Here is a 15,661-nt window from a genome sequence, read left to right as displayed (position 1 = left end):
TTTTTTTTTTTTTTTTTTTTTTTAAAGCAGCTGGGTTTTGAGGGTTTATTTGAAAAGTTGTGTACTTGCTTTTCAATACTGGGATAATTTTGAAGTCCTTCTTAAATGACATGCATTAAACAGATCACTGGGTCACATTTTGTTTCCATTTTATTAGAAATCACAAACAGAAGGATCCATAATTTTTCTAAAGTTCTTAACTATAACTTTGGTGTTTACTGAATATGCTTACCAAAATTTACATGATTACTAGGTACTAGGGCTTTCAAATAAAATATTATACATTACCATTTTGTGTGAGTTTTGTGGAACAGAGAAAAGATGTAATACAAAAAGACTCCTTTGTGGCCTTCATGGCTTGATTATTATTCCCAAGGAAAATGCCCTTGGAAAAGGGAAGTTTGAGGTAGCGGGTAGTATCCTGAAGGTTTGTGTTTTCTTCACACTGTTAAAAATATTAAAGAAACATAAGGGAAGACGAAGAGATCTTATAAGAATTATTAAGCATAATTTATATTACTAGTTTTACAAATTGAGAAACATTCCAAACAGTATTACAAGTAGAATTTGGTTTTTAAATAAAGCACAAAAAAACTATATAAAAGAATTAAGCATGGATTTTTGGACTAAGATTAATTTGAGTTTGCATCCCAGCTCTGTAACTTCCCATGTGAGCGACCATATCAAATCAAATTATTTAATCATACACTGTTTCCGTTATCTTCTCTAAAATCTCATTGTGTTGTCATAAGAATTAGGTTATATAAAGCCTTTAACACACTCCTGATACATTGAAAATGATCAATAAATCACATTTGCAGTGACCATAGCACTTTTTCAAAAACGCTTAAATTCTTCCAACATCTCATCTGAGGCAGCCGTTAAACAATTCCTTACTTTGAAAACTGGCAATTAAAAGAAAAGATATTTCAGTTATTATAATTTGAGAGTCCTACTATGTGAGGGAAATCTCTACTTTCATAGTAAATGCCAGCTAACACATGTAAAAGCAATTACAGATTTAGAAAATATAATTTCATATCCCTACTGTAATTACTTTAGTCAAGGATTGTTGCTTAGTGCTAAAACTGAGGAAAGAGAGAGACCCTCCCATATTGTTTTATACTGTTTTATACTCAGTACCTGTTTTAAGAAAAAAACAAGGAAGTAAAACCAAAGACAGGCAGCCCGGCGCCAGGCCCAAAACCAGGTGGGCCTGCCTGGCCTAAACCCAGTAGTTAAAAATCAACTCATAACTTAGAAACCGATGTTATTCATAGATTCCAGACATTGTATAGAAGAACGCTGTGAAACTCCCTGCCCTGTTCTGTTTCTCTTTGACCACCAGTGCATGCAGCCCCTGTCACGTACCCCCTGCTTGCTCAAATCAATCATGACGCTTTCACATGAAATCTTAAGTGTTATGAGCCCTTAAAAGGGACAGAAATTGTGCACTCGGGGAGCTCGGATTTTAAGGCAGTAGCTTGCCAATGCTCCCAGCTGAATAAAGCCTTTCCTTCTACAACTTGGTGTCTAAGAGGTTTTGTCTGAGGCTCGTCCTACTACAAAACCTGCAGAATTGTTGAGGAGGAACCGGATGTTCATATGATACCAATGTAGCAACATACAGATTACTTCCTACTGGCAAGAAGACAAATATAACTGCATGTGGGGGAACTGAGCTGTCATTACACCAATGCAGGGCAATGCAAAGACACTTATCATCATCTACAATGCTTTCTTACCAAAGGTGCTGAACCCCAGTCCATCACATCTAGATTCAACTTCCACATCACAGGAAACACAAGAGATAGAGCAACATGTTGAGCAACACTATAGGGAAGAAACCAGAGAATCCAAAAGATGGGGGTTTTCTGTAAGATGCCTAGTCTTATCTCTTTAAGTCAGTGTTGCCAAAAAAGGGATTGTTCTAGATTAAACAACATTTAAGAAATAGATAGCCAGATGCAACATATGGTCCTAGATTTGAACAAACCTGCTGATGTGTCCGACTTTTTAAAAATCTGTACATTGACTAAGTTCCATATGAGATAAAAAATGTAGTGATTGGAAACTCATTAACTGAAAATGGGTAGATTAAAAATAAATATGAAGCAGACCAAGATGATGGAATAGAAGCCTACACTGCTTGTTCCCCTGCACCAATCCCAGAACACCAAATTTTCGCAATTATCTGCACACAGCAAAGCACTATCACGAGAACCAAAAATCAGGTGAGCAATCACAGTAGCTGGTTTTAACTTCATATCCCTGAAAAAGGTATTGGGGAGGGCAGAAGAGACCGTTCTGAATCTCCGATGCCCTCTCCCATCTCCCACCCCTCCCCCATCCCCCAGCAGTAGATATGCAGCATGGAGAAAGAATCTGTGCAAGTTGCTGGGAGAGTGCAGTGACTGGGGGACTTTACATTGAACTCACTGCTGCCCTGTCATTGAGTAGAAAATAGAGCTGTTCTGGGCTCACACAGTGCCCATGCAAGGAGGGAGCACTGAAACCAGCCCTAGCCAGAAGCGAATCACCATCTCAGCAGCTGGAACTTGAGTTTCTTGGCAAGTTTTGCTACCATGGGCTGAAGTGCTCTGGGGTCCTAGGTAAACTCGAAAGGCAGTCTAAGAGACAAGGACAGAAACTCCTAGACAACTCCTAGTGGTAGTCTGGGCTTACAGTCCATGGACTAGGGTGGCATGTGACCTAGGGAGACACCTGCTCGGATGAGTAAGGGAATAGTAAATCTGGCACCATACCTCCCCCAACCCTGGGCTGTGCAGCTTGCAGCAACAAAAGTGACCACTTCTTTCTGCTTAAGAAGAGAAGTGTGAATAGTCAAGAGGACTTTGTTTTGCATCTTGGTTACCAGGTCAGCCACAGTAAGATAGGGAACTGGGCAGAGTCATGAGGCCCCCATTCCAGGCTTAGATGACATTTCTACACCCATCCTGGGCCAAAAGGGAACTGAATTCCTTGAAGGGAAGGACTCAATCCTGGCAGGATTCATCCCCTGCTAACTAAACACCCCTTGGGCCCTAAATAACCAACAGTGTTACCCAGGGAGTACGCTGCAGGGCTTGGGCTCTGAGATGTCCTGGCTTTAGGTGTGACCCAGCACATTCCCAGCTGTGATGACTACTGTGAAATATTCCTTCTGTTTGAGAGAAGCAGAGGGAAAAGCAAAGGGAACTTAGCCTTGTACCTTAGGTACCAGCTCAGCCACAGTGGGGTAGAGCACCAAGTAGGCTCTTGGGGTCCCCCAGTACAGGCCTAGGCTCTTGGATAGCATTTCTGGACCTGCCCTGGATGAGAGGGGAGCAGGGTAAGTCCCAGGTCTGGCAGCATTCACCACAAGCTCAGACAGATAATTCAAAAAAGCTGTTTTGAGGAAACTCCAAGAAATTCAAGATAATACAGAGAAGGAATTCAGAATTCTATGAGATACATTTAACAAAGAGATTGAAATAGTTAAAAAGAATCAAGCAGAAATTCTAGAGTTGAAAAATGCAATTGACATGCTGACAAATGCATCAGAGTCTCTGTTAAGCAGAATTGATAAAGCAGAAGAAAGAATTGGGAAGCTTGAAGACAGGCCATTTGAAAATACAGAGTCAGAAGAGACAAAAGAAAAAAGAATAGAAAACAATGATGCACTTCTACATATCTAGAAAATAGCCTCGAAAGTGCAAATCTAAGAGTTATTGGCCTTAAAGAGGAGGTAGAGAAAGAGAGTGCTAGAAAGTTTCTTTGAAAGGATAATAACAGAACTTCCCAAACCTAGAGAAAGATATCAACATTCAAGTACAAGAAGGTTACAGAACACCAAGCAGATTTAACCCAAAGAAGACTACCTCAAAGCATTTAATAATCAAACTCCCAAAGGTCAAGGATGAAGAAAGGACCCTAAAAGCAGCAAGAGAAAAGAAACAAATGACATACAATGGAGCTCCAATACATCTGGTGGCAGACTATTCCGTGGAAATCTTACAAGCAAAGAGTGTGGCATGACACGTTTAAAGTGCTAAAGGGGAAAGAAAAACAAACAAACAAACAAAACAAAACCTTTACCCTAAAATAGTACATCCAGGGGAAAAATATCCTTCAGGCATGAAGGAGAACTAAAGACCTTCTCAGACTAACAAAAGTTGAGGGATTTCATCAACACCAGACTTGTCCTACAAGAAATGCTAAAGGGAGCTCTTCAATCCAAAAGAATAGGATGCTAATGAGGAAGAAGAAATCATCTGAAGGTACAAAACTCACTGGTAATAGTAAACACACAGAAAAACACAGAATGGTATAACACCGTAATTGTGGTGTGTAAAATACTCTTTACTTAAGTAGAAAGACTAAATCATGAACCAATCAAAAAGAACAAAACTGGAGGAATCACATTACGTTACTTTGAATTCTTCTACAGACTTATAGTAACCAAAACAGCATGGTACTGACATAAAAACAGACACAAAGACCAATGGAACAGAGCAGAGAACCCAGAAACAAATCCACAAACCTCCAGTGAACTCATTTTCGAAAAAGGTGCCAAGAACATACATTGGGGAAAAGAGTCTCTTCAATAAATGGTGTTGGGAAAACTGGATATCCATATGCAGAAGAATGAAACTTGCTCCTATCTCTCACTATATACAAAAATCAAATCAAAGTGGGTTAAAAATTAAATCTAAGACCTAAAACTATGAAACTACTATAAGAAAACATCAGAGAAACTCTCCAGGACAGTGGTCTGGGCAAAAACTTCTTGAGCATCCCCACGAGCAGAGGCAACAAAGGCAAAAATGGATACATGGGATCACATCAAGTCAAAAATCTTCCACACAGCAAAGGAAATAATCAACAAAGTGAAGAGACAACCCACATAATGGGAGAAAATATTTGCAAACTACCCATTTGGCGAGGGATTAATAACAGAATATATAAAGACCTCAAACAACTCCCTAGAGAAAAATCTAATAATCCAATTGAGAAATGGACAAAATATTTGAATAGACGTTTCTCAAAAGGAGATACACAAATAGCAAACAGGCATATAAAAAGGTGCTCAACATCACTGATCATCAGAGAAATGCAAATCAAAATTACAATGAGATAACATCTCACCCCAGGTAAAATGGCTTTTATCCAAAAGACAGGCAATAACAAATGTCAGTGAGGATGTGGAGAAAAGGGAATCCTCATACACTGTTGATGGGAATGTCAATTAGTACAACCACTATGGAGAACAGTTTGTGGAGGTTCCTCAAACAACTATAAAGAAAGATTGCCATGTGATCTGGCAATCTCTCTGCTGGATATTTATTGAAAAGAAAGGAAATCAGTACATCAAAGAGACATCTGCACTTCCATGTTTGTTGTATAGCACTGTTCACAGTAGCTAAGACTTGGAAGCAACCTAAGTGTCCATCAGCAGAGGAATGGATACACAAAATGTGGCACATCGATACAATGGAGTACTATTCAGCCATAAAAAAGAATGAGATCCTGTCATTTGCAACAACATGAATGGAACTGGAGGTCATTATGTTAAGTGAAATAAGCCAGGCACCAAAAGACAAACATTGCATGTTCTCACTTTTTTTGTGGGATCTAAAAACCAAAACAATTGAACTCATGGAGATGGAGAGTAGGGAATGGTTACCAGAGGCTGAGAAGGGTAGTGGGAGGTGACAGGGAGGTGGGGATGGTTAATGGGTACAAAAAGACAGAAAGAGTAAGACCTAGTATTTGATAGAACAGGGTGACTATAGTTAATAATAATTTAATTGTACATTTAAAAATAACTCAAAAGTATAATTGGATTGTTTGTAATACAAGGGATAAATGCTTGAGGAAATGGATACTCAATTTTCCATGATGTGATTATTATGCATTGCATGCTTATACCAAAATATCTCATATACCCATAAATATATACACCTACTATGTAGCTACAAAAATTAAAAATGAGAAAAATTGTAGAGTACATTATATAACATCATTTGGGTGTAAATATCCACACAGAATATCTGGATGATATACACTAAGGAGCTAATAGTTAACATCACCTGGGTAATGAGAATATGGCATTTTATTTTATTTTGGTTTATCTGTATACTGATTTTAATGCTGTAATAATAAAGGTGATTTTTTTTTTTGAGACGGAGTCTTGCTCTGTCACCCAGGCTGAAGTGCAGTGGTTCAATCTTGGCTCACTGCAAGCTCCGTGTCTCGGGTTCACGCCACTCTCCTGCCTTAGCCTCCCGAGCAGCTGGGACTACAGGCACTCGCCACCAGGTCTAGCTAATTTTTTGTATTTTCAGTAGAGACAGGGTTTCATCATGTTAGCCAGGATGGTCTCGATCTCTTGACCTCATGATCTACCCGCCTTGGCCTCCTAAAGTGCTGGGATTATAAGCTTGAGTCACTGCGCCCAGCCACAAAGGTGATTTTAAATTAAAATTTTGAGGAAAAAATTGTAACAGATATATAGCTGGTACAGCTTAGATGATTATGATTATACATTAGAAAACTTATATTAACTTTGTTCTTTTGAATTTGTTTGAATATTTTCAAGTAGGAGTTTAAGCACCGAATNTAAAGTGCTGGGATTATAAGCTTGAGTCACTGCGCCCAGCCACAAAGGTGATTTTAAATTAAAATTTTGAGGAAAAAATTGTAACAGATATATAGCTGGTACAGCTTAGATGATTATGATTATACATTAGAAAACTTATATTAACTTTGTTCTTTTGAATTTGTTTGAATATTTTCAAGTAGGAGTTTAAGCACCGAATCCCTTTAGTATTCTAGACTATTCTGTGTGACTCACAATTTTTTTTACCTTTTTTTTTTTTTTTTTGAGACAAAGTTTTGCTCTTGTCACCCAGGCTGGAGTGCAATGGTGCGATCTCAGCTCACTGCCACCTCTGCCTCCTGGGTTCAAGCAATTCTCCTGCCTCAGCCTCCAGAGTAGCTGGGATTATAGGTATGCACCACCATGCCCAGCAAATTTTGTATTTTTAGTAGAGACGGGGTTTCTCCATGTTGAGGCTGGTCTCGAACTGTTGACCTCAGGTGATCTGCCCGCCTCGGCCTCCCAAAGTGCTGGGATTACAGGTGTGAGCCACCGCGCCTGGCTACAGTTTTCATAATAATATTTAGGAAAGACCTCTCTAACAAATTTAGAGAAACAGAATCAAAATATGACAAGATGTTCTTACTAATACACCTGCCCAGTAACAGAAACACCAATATAAACACAATAAACAGCCTCTATAATTCTTTTAATATTACAACTCCAAATGGTTTCTTTTACTACTGCAAAGTAATTCATGTAGACGGAAGAATGCATAAAACATACATATATGGTTTAAAGAATAATTATAAAGTGAATACTTCAAATGCTTTTTTCAGAAAAAGTGCTTAGGCAAAGTAATGTTCTGGAACTCTAGAACACTGACCCCCTCCCCTCAATCTCATCCCTGGCAAGTCAAAGCATGAGAGCAGCACTCTACATTCACCCTATCTAGTCTATAGTGTTGGAAACATCCTCTGATCTCTCATCTCTATCCTGATTTGTGTTCCATGTGTCTAACCACCACTTCCTAGTGTGACTAAGTCTCATGCCAAACCCAGCCCAGACACTCTGTCCTGCTATTTCCAGGCCTCTTCCCCAGGATTTGGAGCCTGCCCTGGTCTAGTTTGATCCATCTGTTGACAGAAATTCTGCCCCTGTAAATACATCTCTTATTAACTCTCCTCCCCCTAACTGCCTGCCATCTCTGGAGCACTTCTGCAGCCTCTTGGAATTCCTGCTTGATATCCCATGTAGCTCAACTGGTTGCCATGGGATGGACCCCTTCTGTGAGTGAAGGTGTGATGCTATGCTGTATCCTTAGCGGGTATTATGAGTAGAAGACTTGGCTGCTTTTCCATGGGCCAGGAAAAAGTGATGTGGTCAGGTCAGTTCCACCAGCCTTGGTTCTCACTTCTCCCCCAGGCTGGGGGGGCCAAGACCTCAGCATCTGAGTCTGAGTTATGACATCCTGATAGCTTCTTACAGCTAAACTCTATCACCCTTGCTCAAGTATGAAATATAATAAATATGAACAATAGTCTGGACATAAAAGTTATTTCAAAAGCTTTCAGCAAAAACACTGGGGTGTGTCTAAGAGAGATGGGAGTAGCAGGAGAGAATCCCGCCCATCGATTCAGTAAAGCAAAACGTGTAACCACTCTTTGGTCTCTATGAACACTTTTATATATTTACCAGGGGTTCAAAGCTGATTTTTTTATCCAGTAGGATTATACTAGACATGGGGTTAGGTTTTAATCTATTTCTGAAAAACTTAAGCTATTACACAGAAAATATTATAGCATATCTTTTATTGTTCCTTGAGGTTTTCAGCATGCACCCTTAATATATTATACAAACACTGGAAATTTTAAAGGCAATCCAAGCAACTACCCTTTACAAGTGCTTACTGTGTGATAGGCACTACTCTGCACTGTGTGTATATTCTCTTCTCATAACAGTCTTTGAGGCAAGATATTGTAACCTAAGGAGCTTATGTGATTTGCCCAATGTCACAATATTAGAAAGTATCACAGTCAGAATTTGAACCAAAATTTGTATTCACAACTACTATATAACATTGCCTCCCTCTGCTGTTGTTTTAGCCAAGTTTTGAATTCAAGTAATGAATTCAAAGTTTATTGATTTATAGATAAAATACTGCATGGTAGGTATCGCTAAGAAAGACCAAAAAATGGTTAGCTTTTCAAAAGAAAGGTATCTTTGTGGGAGACACCCTGAGAGAGGGTTCAGAGTGGTATATGGAGCTGAAATAATTTCAAATGCAATAAGCTCACAAATCTTACAATGAAATGGCTAGTTTATGTCTTCAAACCATGCAGGGAGCAAAAGGGATCATACAACCTGGATAAAGTAGGGAGGAAGGGCAGGTGGGAGCAGATGGGGCATAACCTAGGGGGTTAGGAACACAACAAATGAGCTAAAAATCATTTGTTCTTTCATTCAATGAGAGGGGATAGGAAAGAAATGTGTTCAAGAGCAGTGAAGAATACAAATAAGGTTCTAACAGGTAGCCTTGTAAGGCAGAAATAGCTGTTGCATAGAGTTTAAGCCAAAAGGTTATCCAGTTCCCTAATACTAGAAGCAGCCAGGGAGTCAGTAAATTCCCCAGGTGGGAAAAGGGTCTACTGTGAGTGAGATTCTGAACTAGAGTATGGACTGGAGAAAAAAGTCTTTCCGTTAGGTGAAAGGCTAAGAGTCAAGAAGTCATACAAATGAGGCTGGAAAAGTATGGTTTGGCACTGCCTGTGCTTTAACTGGAAATATTAAGTGCAACAGAATAGTGGCTGGATGCTTGAATGCCTAAAAATGTGAGCAATACAGGCTCAACAGCACCAAACTGCAGATGTGAGATTCTTGTGCCGCATGTAATTGAGAGATGGCTTTGTTACCATGGTAAAATCCAGCTATACCCCTAACCTGGATGGGGTGGTTAAATATGGATCATTTGCATTCTGAGGAATACTTGTAAAACAACAGTTTAGGCTTTCAAATAGAGAATATTTTTTCTGTCAAACCCTGTGAAGACCTGGAGGATGGCAATGTGGCTATGAGAGTAAGAAGACAGTGTCCTCTCTACTAGAGAACTCGTTTTCTTGTGGAAGACACAACCACAGTTAAAGTGTTACCAGTGTTATGGCAGATGTATGCTGGCAGATGGATGAGGGAAGAATTAATGAAGCCATTTTTTTTTTCCAGGGGAAACAAGGCAATGTGACCACAGCTTCTTGAAGCTGCTACTGGACTGGGGGAACAAAAGGATGTCACTGTAATAGTGAAGGATAGTTCTCTGCATTTGCTATGTTGGAATCTGTGCAAGTTATCTTAGAATGGCATGGAGATAATTTACAAATTAGAGAGGAGAGAGATGAGAACCATCTTTGCTTTACTATACTTGGAGTCTGAAATCAGATCTGGCCAGAGAGATGTGCTCCCTCAGACTCTTACAGAATTATTAAAATGCAGGCTTTGCAGCAGCAGCAGCAGTCTCATCTTTGAGATTATGTAGTTTGGCTCACAGTTTATTTCTTTTCCAGAATAAAATCACTTGGTACAGCAATGAATACTGCATTATGTTCTAGGCTAGTTTTTGACTACTGTCTTAAATATGTGAAAGAGAATGTCAGTGGTCAGTCCTGGACAGTGTTCCAGAAGCATGATATTTGAGTTATGCAAGACATATGATTGAGGGATCCACATCCACAATTTACTAATTTAAAAACTGGCACAGGAGTTCATGGAATTAGTCAAATTAAGGGATCTATAACTTGTGAAAAGTAGGTAATTACATTTTAAAAATACAGTATGGTAGACAATCCAGTTGAAACTCTGTTATTGCCAGTTGATAAAACCAGATTTAAATAGTTTTGGGAGGAAAATACCTTTCTTTTAGGAACTTTTTCAAAATGACTAGTCGTCCTTTATGTCATTATTAAACATTTATTAAATTCCTAATATTTGTTAGCCTTTCAGTTTGGCATTAAGAATATAACAAGGAAATGAACACAGTCTCTGTCCTTGAGGGCAATGCATGTCTGATCTCCGCATTTATCTATTAATACTGATTACAACACTGGGATAAAGACCACTAGATACCAGTTCTGCTGGGGAAGGGAAGGAAGACCTTATCGAAAAGGATGGTCTTTGATCTGAGGTCAAAGAAATATTTGACTTCAGTTGTAAAGAAAAAAGGGTAGTCAAGCAGGCAAGGGAGGAAAAATCAAGGGAGGGAAGAAACAATACACTTAAAGGCACTGGGGAATAAAAACACACATATGAAACTATGGGGACACGACCATTCAATGCAATGTGGGATCTTGGAATGGATCCTGGAACAGAAAAAATGACATTCGTGGGAAAACTTATTGTGAAATCCAAATAAATTCTGTGTTAACAGTATTGTGCCCAGATTAACTTAGTTTTGATAAATATGCCATAGCTTATATAAGAGGTTAACATAAGGAGAAGTTGGATGAAGGTTATATGGGAATTTCCTGTACTATTTTTGCAACTCTTCTATACATTTAAAATATCTTTAAAATAACCACTAAAAAAAGTACAGGCATATTGAGGCAACTATACATAGTTAAGTATGGCTGGAATAGGGAATTTTTCAATACATAAAAGCCTTGGGATTACCCCCAATCTCTTAAATAAGAAAAACCTCAGGTGGTTCTAATACTCACCTCTGGCTTAGATTCCTTGGATGAAAGTATTATTGAGGAGGTAGAACTGCCCAGTCACGCAACCAACTATTTAGACATGGTGGGTAAGTGTGACAAGAGAAGCCTGTGACAAGGTTTGTCTTCATGGCAGGAGTGGATGGAGACAAGACAAAAAGCTCAGTTTTGGACATGCTGAGTGTGTGGTGTCTTTGGGAAGACCAACTGAAGATGTTCAGTAGGCTGGTAAAAGTTTTGCACTAGAAAAACATATCTGGCAGTTAACAGCATAACTTACCTGCCCAAATGGATGAGATGGATCTAGAGAGTATAAGACACAGATGGCAGCCAAGGGCTAAACCCCTGGTAACATCAACATTCAAGGTATCCATAAAGGGAAATGAGTTCTCAAAGAGGGGGAAGGATGAAACTCAGGAGCACACTGTCAGGCCAAGGAGTGTGGGATTTTAAAGCGTTATTAATTGTGCTCTATGCTATAGGGCAGTCAAGTATGGAAAGGTTTTTAAAATGTCTAGTAGCTTTAGCCCCTGGCTGGGCACTAGTGACCTAAAGGGGAAAAACTTCAGTTAAGCAATGAGGACATGATGAAGCAGAGACAGTGAGGGAAGACAGACTTTTCACGCAGGCTGCATGTCATCACGGGAGGGAAGAAGGAACATGGTGGCTATTTAAAATAAATTATTTAAAAAAAATAAGGCTTGAGCATGTCTATAATCTGTATGAATACTGCTGGAAGAGATGCAGGAGGAAGAGACAGGACATTGGGAGGGGCAGGGTCTCACAAGAGTCAGGAGGGAGCGAGATCCTGAAGGAAGTAGGTGGAAGAACTAGTCTTGAAGCGAAGGAATTCTGCCCCATCCCCCGAGACAGGAAGCCGGAAGGAAAGGAAGGATGCAGATAAGTTTGCAGGTGGCAAGGAGAGAGCACAAGAAGTTAAGGAAGTTCCTGTCTGATGGCATCTGTTTTCTCTGTTAAGTAGCTGGGAAGTGGTGGGGTAGGGAGAATGGTAAGCTCTTGTAAATAGCTCTTGTGAGGACTAGTTTGCCTGCAATGTTGATGGACCCACATCTATACCCAGGCAGACGTTAACCTATAGCAACTGTATAATTTCTTCTAGCAATGCCCCAATCTGTCAGCATTGCCCTCTCCTATCCTCAGCCCTAATTTCTTCTAGGGCTGGGGATAGGAGAGGGCAATGCTTCCAGATTGATCTAGGACTATTTTTTATTTCCTATGCAGGCACAGTAGAACTAAGCATTAACAGATACCTTAGATAACAATGGGAAGAAAATCAAGTGGTCTACTGGAGGAGAAAAAGACTGAAAAGTAGGTATAGTTGGAAAATCAGAAGGTTGAAAGGCTGTGGTCATAATACTGGGAGTTTATGATTTTTGATATGAAGTGGTTCTGGATGATTTCATCTACTCATCCACCCATCTACACATCTATCTAATCAATGGGAGATTCTGATGGGTAGAGAGGCAACAAGGCCTATGGTGTGGCCATAGTGAAGTAGAAGGCAAATGGAGGTGGCTAGAGTTGAAGTGGCCAAGAAAACAAGAGGACATGAAATTGGACAGTCAACCAGAAGGAGAAGACTCCGAACTAGGAACTAGGCTGATTGTGGGAAACTAATCAGCGACTTACCACACCACTCCGTCCTCCCCGCTCTTCCTCATTGGCCCTCAAAATACAAGTTGGTGGAAGACAGTAACTAGGACACATGGAGAATTTAGCCCTGTATGGGATGAGCCTTATAAAGGCTAGGAAGCTCTTCACAAGAGGGTGGAGAAAGAGTATCTCTGGAAAGCGTTAGGGTATTTGGAGACAGCTGACCACCAGACACTAGACACCCAGCTTAAGAAGAGGGGCTCTCTACTCCAGCAGCTATACAGGAAGCCCTCTCAGCAGAGGAAAGTTAGGTCTCACTTAAGGAAGAACATTTTGGGAGGGTTGAAGATGTAGCAGTATGAATTGGTTAGCATTGAAGGGGCTTTCTGCAGGTCGCTTAAATACCCCTAAGTGCTACGACCAAGGCTACCTATTAAGATAGCTTAGCCTTTTCTCCCCACCGTTCAGGTTGATATGTTTTTATAATAAACTTACCACGTTATTTATTTTAAAATGTTGTAGGTGTTTTTTAATTTCTCTCACAGTGTGTAACGAATGAAATAATCAGTCAAGTGATCAATTCTTCTACAGTCAAGCCTGGGGAGGACAGATACGTTTCTGGCTTGTCTACGATTTACTGATTATGGTTACAGGGTGTCTTTTAGAAGAGTTGGTGGGGAATGTGCAATCTGGGCAGCAGGCTAGACTGCAATCCCGTCAGTCTATCTAAAATTTCAGATTCCCCTCATCTTTTCATTTTACTTGCAAATGCAAACATACTATAGGGAAAGGCTACACTGAAGTCTGAGATAAGCAGAGAACAGTAGCTTCTACCTGGATTTGAGAAGTCCATCTCAAAGGTGGTGGTCAGTGAAGTGTATTTGTGGGACTACTATGGACCAAGTTAGGGACTAGGATATAGCATAAGAACCTGAAAACTTGTAGAGAAAAATGTGGGCCGCAAAGGGTTTATGGACAAATTTTTAGGTAACAAAGGTGAAATAAGTTACTCCACAATAGACTTTTACTGTCTATGTAATCATATTAAATTAATCCCTCTCCAACCAGGAAACAGCATCACCTTCTATTTGGCTGACTTTGTACCTGACTCTTTTCTTTCTCGAATGCCTTGGATTAGGAAGCCAATAAACCCCACTACAGGAAGCAGATTCTCTACTAAGCAAAACTCTAGCTTGGTTGAGTCCGGCCACTTTAGTCATGGTGGTACTTGACAATCAACAGTGATGAATTTACAAAACTGCAACTTCTCCAAGGCAGACGGTATTATTACTATTTTCTTACTGGACCAGAGGGTGTTTCATAATGTACTTCCAGTGACTAAAACTGCTCCACTAGAATGAGTCAGAATGAATGGGGACTTGAGCACATAGTTACTTGTCTTCCTAGGCCCCTCTTTTTGGATTCTCACATCGATCTCCTTAAGAGATTTGACTTTTGGAAAACAAATTTGCGTCCACTCATTCTTTTTTATTTTTTTATTTTTTGCTTCATTCTCTTTTCTTAACTTTTTGCTTAATTCTTTTTTTTTAACTTGTTTTCCAGCAGGTAGCTGAAACAAGCTTAGCCAAATACATTCCTACAAAGTTAAGGAAGACAATAATTCTAACAGAATGAAATACCAAAACTTAAGATTAAATACGGTTATCAGCAAACTAGCGATTCCAAAGAGAAGTTTTAGACTTATCTGTCAGCCATTTGGAGATATAACTGATGTTTTGAGAGTTATAAAGGGGCCCCTGGAAGGACAAAATCTCTAATGACGACTAAGTTATTTTACTTATCCTCCTAGAGTTATGACATGCAGATTTTTATAGATCTCAGAGTTTACTGCATTGGAAACCACTCCAAATATGTAATCAATCAAGTGACGTTGAAAATGACCTTTTCCCTTAGGATTCCTTAGACCCTGCCCTAAAAGGTGAGTTCGGGTCCTTGACAAAGTATTTACTGAAACAGCTCGGTAAGAATGGTTTCCTTAGAACACATTCGCAAGTCCAGCCATTGCTACAAAGGGAAACTATCTCACAAATTTAAGGCCTAAATTAGGATACTAACAGCCTTCAACACAGCAGATTTCTTCTTAGCTCACTGCAGGATTAAGTCTTTTGAACTAATACTTTACATGAAAAGCAAGTAGGTTTTAACCCATAGTCTACTACAAACCAGAGCTATTCTCTGCATCATATCTCCAAGCCAGATTTAAAGACACATTTTTTAGGGCATTTTTTTCATCTCCCATTAACTTTGATATCATGGGCAGTACCAGTCAATAAATGACACAGAACATGGTTTATAAAAATCCAAGACAATTAATGTTCCCTCAAAAACCTTACCATAAACATTACTGTCAGGATTATATGACACAAGAATGGTCTTTACTTACATAAAAGTCCAGAATTAAATAGTATAAAACAAGACTAAGTTTAAATTTCTGTCTCTTCCTATTTTGTTTGGTCAAAATAAAAAAAAAATTATTAATATTAAAATAACACTTCTCCACTAACAAAAAATTTAAGCAATGTGAAAATAGTCATTATTAATATTTAAGGATATCATTCCAAGCATCTCTGTATGCACATATATACATAAGAACCTATAGTTAAACAATTTTATAAAAATGGTATTATACTAAATATATGCATGTATAAATTATTAACATAAGTACTTTTCCATGCATATAAAATTATCTTGTAAACATTATTTCCACATATATAGTATTTCTTTTTTTTTTTTTTTTTTTTTTTTT

At 39.1% G+C, this 15,661-nt stretch overlaps 1 protein-coding gene across 1 annotated transcript in view; it reads right to left on the bottom strand.

The window, feature by feature from the left end:
- The window catches only part of DOCK4 (dedicator of cytokinesis 4), a 494,753-nt gene that overhangs the window by 160,436 nt on the left and 318,656 nt on the right, over window positions 1-15,661 (bottom strand). Inside the window, 1 exon segment of the mRNA XM_017878678.1 lies at window positions 289-445. Coding sequence (XP_017734167.1) covers window positions 289-445 — 157 coding nt within the window.

Source organism: Rhinopithecus bieti, unplaced genomic scaffold, assembly GCF_001698545.2.
Source record: "Rhinopithecus bieti isolate Rb0 unplaced genomic scaffold, ASM169854v2 scaffold_10712, whole genome shotgun sequence".
In the NCBI taxonomy this organism is placed as follows: Eukaryota; Metazoa; Chordata; class Mammalia; order Primates; family Cercopithecidae; genus Rhinopithecus; species Rhinopithecus bieti.
This window is presented reverse-complemented; position numbering and strand designations above follow the sequence as displayed.